Source organism: Nannospalax galili, unplaced genomic scaffold (assembly GCF_000622305.1).
Source record: "Nannospalax galili isolate Female #2095 unplaced genomic scaffold, S.galili_v1.0 scaffold382, whole genome shotgun sequence".
Classification (NCBI taxonomy): Eukaryota; Metazoa; Chordata; class Mammalia; order Rodentia; family Spalacidae; genus Nannospalax; species Nannospalax galili.
The window spans coordinates 2,614,317-2,623,690 of NW_008348685.1; the positions used below are offsets into that span (position 1 = coordinate 2,614,317).

General features: G+C 41.0%; 1 protein-coding gene across 1 annotated transcript; it reads left to right on the plus strand.

Annotated features, from left to right (window-relative positions):
* The first annotated feature begins 4,692 nt into the window (after positions 1 to 4,692).
* On the plus strand, positions 4,693 to 5,628 carry LOC103744236 (olfactory receptor 10-like). The gene has a single exon (XM_008845969.1). The coding sequence runs from the start codon at positions 4,693 to 4,695 to the stop codon at positions 5,626 to 5,628; it is 936 nt and encodes a 311-aa protein (XP_008844191.1).
* The last annotated feature ends 3,746 nt before the right edge of the window (positions 5,629 to 9,374 follow it).

Below are 9,374 nucleotides of genomic sequence, written 5' to 3' on the forward strand. Positions count from 1 at the left end.
AAGGTTCATATGAAAGTCCATTGGAGTTTCTTGACAAGGGCTTCAAAAAGCATCCCTCTATTGGGTTCTTCCTCATTTTTCTTTTGTGTGGATAACTCTTAAAAAACTAAAAATGAACTTGCTATGACCTGGTTATACCACTCCTTGGCATATACCCAAACTATTCATCAATATTGTAGAGACACTTATACAACTATGTTTGTTGCTGCTCTTTTCACAATAGCTAAGAGATGGAAGCAACCTAAGTGTCCCTCAACTGACAAGTGGTTAAAAAAATGTGGTATATTTACACAGTGGAGTTCTATTCAGCAGTAAAGAAAGATGAAATAATGAAATTTGCAGGTAAATGGATGGATCTAGAAACTGTGATACTAAGTGAAGTAACAGAGACTCAGAAAAATAAAAGACATATGTTCTCCCTCATTTGTGGATCCTAGCACCAAATCCTTTTAAATTCCATGCCCTTTTAATTAGATGATGCTGTACAGGAGTCTCTGCTGCATGAAATAACTGTTAGCTTCATGACTTCAGCTGAGCGTAATTGTTAAACAGCGTCACAATTGAGCTTGTTAACGGCTGTGCTCCTTCATTAAAGGAGGGCCAAGCAGGGTCCTTGGACACTCACTGGAGTACACACATGGTCTCCTGGTTTTGTGGGGGGCTAAAGTATATAATCTGGGGAAGGCTAGGAAGAGAAGGCTTGACCCATGCTGGGTGAAGGCTTTCCAGTGTGCATACCCTCAGGTCATTCATATACCTCAGCAACCCCTCAGTTATCTCAGTAAGTAAGCTCAGTAAATCATTGGTTCCTCAGGAAAACTTTAATCAAACATTGGTTTGACACTAGAACCTTAAAAGGGAATAAGCATTTCTTAGTATCTCCAGGAAAAGAATTCTCACAACAGATGGAAAATTTGTTAAAGTTATTGTGTCTCACAATTATTTTAAAAAGGAGAATGAGAATATAAAAGACATTAAAAGGATATGGGAATGGAGATATTTTACAAAATAGAAAAAAATGAGAAAGCCTAAGCAAGTGATGAAGGTTTTGATTAAAGAGAAACTGCAACCCTAACAGCAGGGTTCCCCAACATTAATCAAACAACCTGCTGACAAATTATACATAAAACTAGCTCAAGGAATATAATATATGTCTAGTCAAGGTTTATCTGAGAACATTTGTTTTTTCACCCAAGCTTTATCTATATAGCACATGATAATTAAAATACCAGACCAGTGGAACTAACATTATTGGATGTTTAACAGTCATTCTTTGAGGCCTATACTAATCTGGTCAGAGGTACTTAAAGGACAGTTTTTGCCCCTCACCCTCCAAGGCTGACTAAGTTCCAGGGGACCATGGAACATTTCTCAAAATATCCTGTAACTGTGGTGAGTCCTCTTGTTAAGGGAGGCCGTGGAGACCCCACCAGATGGACTTGAACCAGTGCCCAGTCTGCGAAAAGGAGGGTCAACTCAGAGGAAACATTTCCTCCATGCTTCCAAGTGAAGCCAGCCATGATAGAGCAGGACCTTTGACTTATCTTCACATAGATGGAACTGGTAAAAGAGAGGAGCCAGGGGCTACTCCTAAGCAGTCGTTTTTCTTTCCTGGAACTCTGGTTGAGCACAGATGAGATGGGCTACTCTAGAGTCAGAGTCCTTTCCCAAGTCAATTCCTGTGAAAGCCAAGTATCCAACATGCTAAATAAATTTTAGACAATAGAGCCAGGAGACTGTATAGGGAGATGATAAACTATTTAATAATTGCATATTTTCAGTTATTTCAGGTGATGATTGTCTCTCATACTGTGGATTTCCTTTAAGTTACAGACTCTATTTTCTTCATTTAGTTCTGGCAAAGAGAAGGCACTGAATAAAAGCTAGTGTTTCAGTAGCACTAACTGTATATGATATATTTTTACTTTACACTAGACACTTCATATAAGCATGTCATTAATCCACAGAATGTTGACATCATCTTACTGGTGAGGAAACTGAGGCTCAAGCATGTCAAGACCGTTTTCAAGGTCAAAATAACTGTTTCTTTAGCAACATTTATGCCTTTAATATACTTAGATGATTTTTAATCTTGTTTTTACCTCTAATAACATTTATTTGTTTATTTATTTATTTTTGTGGTGCTGGAGATTGAACTTCGCTTGCTTTGCTCATGGTAGGGAAATGTTCTACTACTGAGCTACAGTACAAGTCCCTCTCATGGCATTTAGGATAATGTTCATTGCTTGATAAATGTGAAATAGTGAATTAATGAATATATTTTTATTTTAGAAATTAATGTAGGCAAAATCAGGGTATAAAATAAGAATTACTAATATATTAAGTACATAGTATGAGATAAATATAAAAGAGTTTTCCTCAAGGCCAAACGTTTAGTTGAACCAGTGACGTGAATGTCGTGAGAACAAGAACATTTGATGAGGATTCCATCAAAGGAGACATTCAGATTAGGTGAACATGGCAGGCTTATATGAGATATGAAATATGGTCTGATTTTAGGTCTAGAAGGGCTTGGGTAACAGTTGGGAATGTGTGAGGAATATCATGATTTAAAGCTGCACGAGGCAAGTAAATACACCATTTAGATTGGACAGTGTCTGTGGAAAAGAAGGGGCTGAGGACATTAAAGTAGATCTTGGAGAAACACTCAGTAGATTATAATTGTCACAATGGGGCCCAGAGGTCTCTAAGGCCACACTTGGTGAACAGTTCTGTTGCCACTGCTGTTAAGGAGGCCCAGGCAATGTCCCGAGGGGAGCAGGTGGTTTGATGATGTACCAGTTCCTCTTTAGCCTTGGTTAGAGTGAATGAGCTGCAGTGCAGTGGGGACACTCCCTCTTCTTTAGTTATGGTCCTCAGCAGGTGAGTCTTCTGGGGAAGGGGAGGACATAGAAGCATGACTTCTCCAGGATCATACCTGTGATCCAACCCACGGATGAAGACAGGACCAAAGAGGAGCGGGTCTCACATGATCTAGAAGATAGAACTGAGCAAGGTAAATGCAATTACTCTCCTTCCTAGAATTATGGATGTGTACAGACTGGGTTGGCTACTCTGGATTCACAGTCTCTTCCAAAATTCAATTCTGGTGATGACAAGGATCTAATATGTAAAGCACACTGTAGACATCAGAGCCAGGAGACAGAGAAAAGAGTCGCAGTCAGAGGTGTTGAAGATAAATGAATAATTTTTTGGACTAGAAAGTGGGAGATGATCCTTATTTGGAGGCAGAGTTCTGAGTAGAGAGTCAGATTTTTAAAAGCACTTTATTCATTCAGCCTTTTGATTTCAGTTAAACTGACTGCACCCATTTTATTTTCCAGTCTTGAACTAGAAAATATTTGTGTTATAATTGAATATTTCATAGAAGAGTCTTGAAGATCACCTTAAGTACTTTCAGAATACAATGGATATGCTGTGATTTCTTCAGTGTGAATGATGGTTTTAGCATGAGAAAATGATTGAGTCTGTAGACAGACAGGCTGATGCAGAATGAGGATGATCTGGTTTCTACTGAGCTTTGGTTTGGAGTTCGTTAGCCAGACTAATGAGAGAGTTGCATACACGATCATAACAAGGGAAAATTGGGTTAGATATATTTTCTACTCTTAAATGATCTTTTTATAATCTAATGCTACTCTTACTCCCTTTAACCAGCACCAAGCATTTAGGCACTGACATAATTCGATACTGCCTACATCACGAAGACTGGTATCTGTGTTTAAATCTATCTGTGTCTATGAATCTGTGTCTGAATAATCTCTATAAACAATAAACTATGTTTTCAGTTCTGGTAATCACACCAGGGCTTCTCAAATGCTAGGCAGGCGCTATAATACCAAGCTATCTCTAAGATATTCATAAATTTATTGAGATCGGAGATAAGATACTGTATCTATCATATTGGGTTAGTAAGTTGACGATACTGTCTGACAAGCAAGTGGACACATTTGAGCCAAACAGCCTAACCAATTTTCTGAGGAAGGGAGGAAGTTCTGTGAATGCTGGGGCTCTAAACTCCAATCCTCAGACTTGTGTGGTAAGTGCTTTATCCTTTGTGCCTTTTCCAAGCCCCTTTACACCTTGTTTTTAAAAACAGTTCTCACATTATGGGGTTAGGTCCAAATCTCAATATACTGACGGAGGAGATACACCAACTGTACTTTCAGCAGGAAGCATCAAGTCCACAGGATTGAGAGGCCTGGTTAAAAGCTCTGGAACAAACAGGTAGTAGAGGTATGGTTCAAACAAAGATGACATCATTTCAGATCCAGAGATGATCATCTGCAAAAGAGCAGAACAGAGGCTGAAGAGATGGCTTAGCGGTTAAGAGCACTGGCTGCTCTTGCAGAAGACCCAGGTTATGTTCCCAGTACCCACATGGCGACTAACAACCATCCATAACTCCAGTTCTAGGGGATCAGACACGCTCTTCTGACTTCTTTGGGCATTGCACGATACAGGTGCATTTACACACATGCAGGCAATCCACTCATACACATTATATAAAAAAGAGCAAGAAGAGAAGACTGGAGAGAAATGAACTTAATGCCAAAAAATAAGGAAATTCATAATTTAGAAATACTTAAGGAATACTGTAAGCAGTATATTAACCCATATTCTTCATAAGAAACATTGAACTATTTTCTGTATTTGTACAGCTCAAAGGCTATGGGACGTTTCAACACCAGTTTGGACAGAGGCTTCATTTTGATAGGCTTCTCAGATTGGCCTCAATTAGAACTCATTTTCTTTATTTCTATTTTGATTTTCTACTCCTTAACTCTCTTTGGCAACACCACCATCATTGTTCTCTCAAGACTGGACCCTCGACTGCACACTCCCATGTACTTCTTCCTCTCCCACCTCTCCTTCCTGGACCTCTGCTACACCACCAGCACTGTGCCCCAGCTCCTGGTCAATATTGAGGGACATGACCACACCATCACCTATGGAGGGTGTGTGGTCCAGCTCTTCAGTGTCCTTGCTCTGGGCTCCACTGAGAGTTTGCTTCTGGTGGTGATGGCCTTCGACCGTTATGCTGCTGTGTGTTGTCCACTGCACTACACGACCATTATGTACCCTAAGCTGTGCCACACATTGGCTATCATCTCCTGGATGGGAGGCCTGATGAACTCTCTGACCCAGACAGGACTCATGATGGCCATGCCTCTCTGTGGCTATCAAATGAATCATTTCTTCTGTGAGATGCCTGTGTTCCTCAAGTTGGCTTGTGAAGACACAGGAGGAACAGAGGCCAAGATGTTTGTGGCCAGAGTTGTGATTGTTGCAATTCCAGCAGCTCTGATACTAGGTTCGTATGCAAACATTGCAAGGGCAGTGATGAAGGTCAAGTCAGTGGCTGCTCACAGAAAGGCTTTTGGAACCTGTGGGTCCCACCTCCTGGTGGTTTCTCTTTTTTATGGCTCAGCCATCTACACGTACTTACAACCCAAGGGCAGTTATTCTGAGAGCAAAGGAAAATTTGTGGCCCTTTTTTATACTGTAATCACCCCCATGCTCAATCCTCTGATTTACACCCTGAGGAACAAGGATGTGAAGGGGGCTCTGTGGAAGGTGCTGGGGAGAGGCACAAACACAAGGTAGGAAAAGAAAGATCAAGCAGCACTTCTTCCCAAGTCAGATCCCAACCCAGTGTGTTAACACTGTGACCCAAGGCAGAGGACATAATTTCACCTTACTTTTCTAATTTGCTGTGATCCAGTGCAATTTCTGTTCTATTGCAGGACCTGTTTTAAAGGCCTCTTATAGTGCTTACTTACCATTCTGTGATACTTAGAATAAGCAAGCAGATCATGAACAAGCTGCTTCATGGAGCATGTGGGTTTCAGCAGTGGGTTAGTTGGCCAAACCAGTCGCTCAGCACACAATAAAGGAAAGCAGGAAAATCTCCTCAGAATAACCTGAGTCTCCATGATGCTCGTTGGATTCATGGAGAAAAGATTTCCCTGGTGTGACAGATGAGGATGGGGAAAATGATTATAAAATTATCCGACTAGGAGAAAAAAAGAAATTTATAGTTTGAAGATGCAAAAATCATATAGAAAAATTTATTTGTATAAGAAAGTTAACAATGGTAATTACAAAGAAGCTAATGAAAAGGCTTTTATTACTTTATCAGATGTATGAAAATTGATTTCTGGGCTCTATTCCACTAATATTCATGTCTATTTTATGCCACCACCACATTTCCATCACCATTATTTACTTCTATGTATTAAAATGATTTTTTATGTTAAAAAGTTGCAGGGGTGTTTGTCAACAAACTTTTGTAACTGTGGTGCTTTGCATTACCTTGATCATGTAATATTCACTAATATTTGTATAATGTTTGGAAACTTGTTTTTCATACATTGTCATTAATTCTAAAGGAGCATTGTGACACTTTTGTTATATTTTATAGTTTGTTATATTTCTTTGTCAATGGAGAAATACTGCTTTCACCTCAAATGGCGTCATGTGACTTCCTGGGAAGATGTGAGCAAAGATCTGTTCACCTCAGAGCAATGCTGACGGAGAAATGCTCTCACCCATGTCTAGCTTAGCAGGATGATGAGTTTACCAGGGTCACTGACAGAAGTAAGGGAGAGGCGTTACTTATAGAAGCATGAGTGACTCAAAGACAACAGCACCACCAAAACCCCACCTCTGTATGAATGATGATTCATGAAAGCTGCTTTCTGAGAGCTCCCCCTGTGACTTGAGGCAAATTGGCCCCTCAGCTGGAGAGTCTCCCAGCAATTTTTTCTGCTTATATCCCTCTGGGGAAGGTCCTCATGAACCTTGTAAGTTTTAAAGCCTTCCTGAGACCTGTGAGTTTTGTTTATTTTCTGAGCCATAAGGAGCCTCCCTCCTCATTCTAGGAGGGAATGTTTCAGTTCAGAAGAAATAACTACATAGCACTCCACCTCTTCCTCTGATGCTTACATTCTTTCTGCATCCTCTTCTGCAATGTTCCCTGAGCTTTCCAGGGGATGATATTGATGACTGATTATTTTTCTCCCTCTGTGACTAAGTATCAGGCCACCAGTCCACAGCAACTGTTGCTTAGTCTCACGTGATCAGGTATGAATCTAGTGTCCCTCCTGCTCCTTCTGTCGTGACCAATTGAAGCTGAAAGCAGCAATAGTTGATGGGTATAAACACAAATGTTTAGAAGGCAATCTGATTACATCACATCCACTTAGAAAAATGCTATCAGTAACTTCCCAACTATGATTTATGACCTTCACAGCCAGGGGCTCTTGCCCTGACTTACATACCATGTGTGAGTTCTCTCCTGTGGAAAGGACCTCAAATTCAACTGGAAAACAATTGCACCCTTAACAGTTGTGACATTATTTCTCCTGTGGGCACATCTTGCCTGGCATGTTGGTACTGTAGCATGCAGGATTCATAGCTGAGAAGGACTGCGCGTGACAACTCTTCCCCAGCAGTACACATGGTGCCTTCTAGCACAATGAAAGCAAACTGAGAGGGAGATTCCAGTTTAGTCCCAGCCTGATTTTTCCACGTCCCACAGCCAGAGCCTGTGATATCCTCAGCAATAGACATTTGTCATTTAGTTCTGGCATCCAACCAACATCATTGGCGATAGCCTTTTGCAGGACCTCAAGGGCCTCCCTGGCTAACAACTCATAGGGAGGTAACTCATCCTTCTAAATGGGATTTTCACCTCACAACTTATGGCTTCTGGGAGTGCCCTTTCTCACTCATACATGGGGCTTTTGTTTAAATACTTTAACTGCTGTCTTTATGTGTCTTCCAAAGCCTTTTACAAATCTGTGAGGCACTCAAGAGTTAGTTTTTTGTAATGAAACCTTTCTACAAAGAATGACTAGGATCTCTGGAAGTCTATCATCATCAGTTTTACATAAGTGCCAGTTGGTGTTGAGTAGCTTAAGGGACTACTATAAAAGAAATATTAATCAGGGTCCAGGACACTGCAAGCAGATACCATTACCTCTATTAATTTTTTTATCAATGGAGCAATATTGGACATAGCAACATGGTTGGGAGACACTACCATAGCCAGCCTTCCATAATCCATAGACATTTTCCATGAGCCATCCAGCCTCCTCATCCTCCTGCTGCCACAGAGACACTGTGTGTTGCCCCTCCCACTATGATCTTGGTGGGGCTGACTTGCTTTGTTCAACCCTTCTCAAGCCCAAGGGCTGCTCTCTAGCCTGCTGTGCCTGCTGCTAGAGCTGGCTCCTTAGTTCTGACAGGATATAGACCATCACTGCAGTCCCTTACTTCTATGTTGGTTAGTTTCATCATCAGCTTGATACAACCTAGAGGTACATGGTTAGAGGGAACTTCAAATGAGGAATTATCTAGATCAGATTGGCCTGTCAATTTGTTTGCAGGGCATTGTCTTGTTTGATGATTGTTGTGGGAGGGCCCAGCCCCCTGGGAGCAGCCCTATCCCTAGGCAGTAGGGCCTAGGCGATATAAGAAAGCTAACTAAGCAAGCAAGCCTGTGAGGACTGTTTCTCCATGGTTTCTGCTTCAGTTCCTGCTGTGACTTCTCTTAATGATAGATTGTAGGCTGGACATGAAAGTCAAATAAACCTATTCCTAAGCTAAGTTGCTTTTGGTTGTGATGTTTGTAACAAAAATAGAAAAAGTAACTAGGACAACTTCTATTGGCCATACCTAGCTGCTGAAAGGGCCCCAGCTGGGGCAAACAAGTGTACTTTATACCACATACTATGGGGGGCTCACTGCCCACCCTATTACAGTGCTTAACCTTTTATTTTATTTATTTATTTATTTTGGTCTCTTTGAAACAGGGTCTCCCTGTAGCCCCAGCTGTCCTGGAACTCACTATGTGGACCAGGCTGGCCTTGAACTCACAGAGATCCTCCTGCCCAACATTGTGGAGTCAATTCTCTCTTTCCACAGCAGGATATAGGGGTTGAATTCAGGTCTTAAGGTTTTGCAGAAGGCATTTGTATCTTCTGAGCCATTTCACCATTATTTACTTTTAAAATATTTTATTTATTATTTTTATTTTATGTGTATGAGTGTATTGTGACATTTGTGTAAGTGCACCTGTGTCGTGCAATGTCCATGGAGGTCAAAAGAAAGTACATTGGATCCCCTAGAACTGGAGTTATGGATGGTTGTTAGCCACTATGTGGGTGGTAGGAATCAAACTGAAACCACGTCCTTTGCAAGAGCAGTCAGTGCTCTTAACTGCTGAGCAGTCTCTCCAGCCTCTGTCTTTTATTCTGTGGACTGTTGTTTAGGCTCTAAATCCTTCCTGAAATTCACTAACACAGCATTTGACTTTGTGTTAACTTTTTCCCTAGGAACTCCATCTT

What these genes read in the sequence shown, in the direction of transcription:
- LOC103744236 (XM_008845969.1), top strand. Translation starts at nt 4,693, where the DNA reads ATGGGACGTTTCAACACCAGTTTGGACAGAGGCTTCATTTTGATAGGC.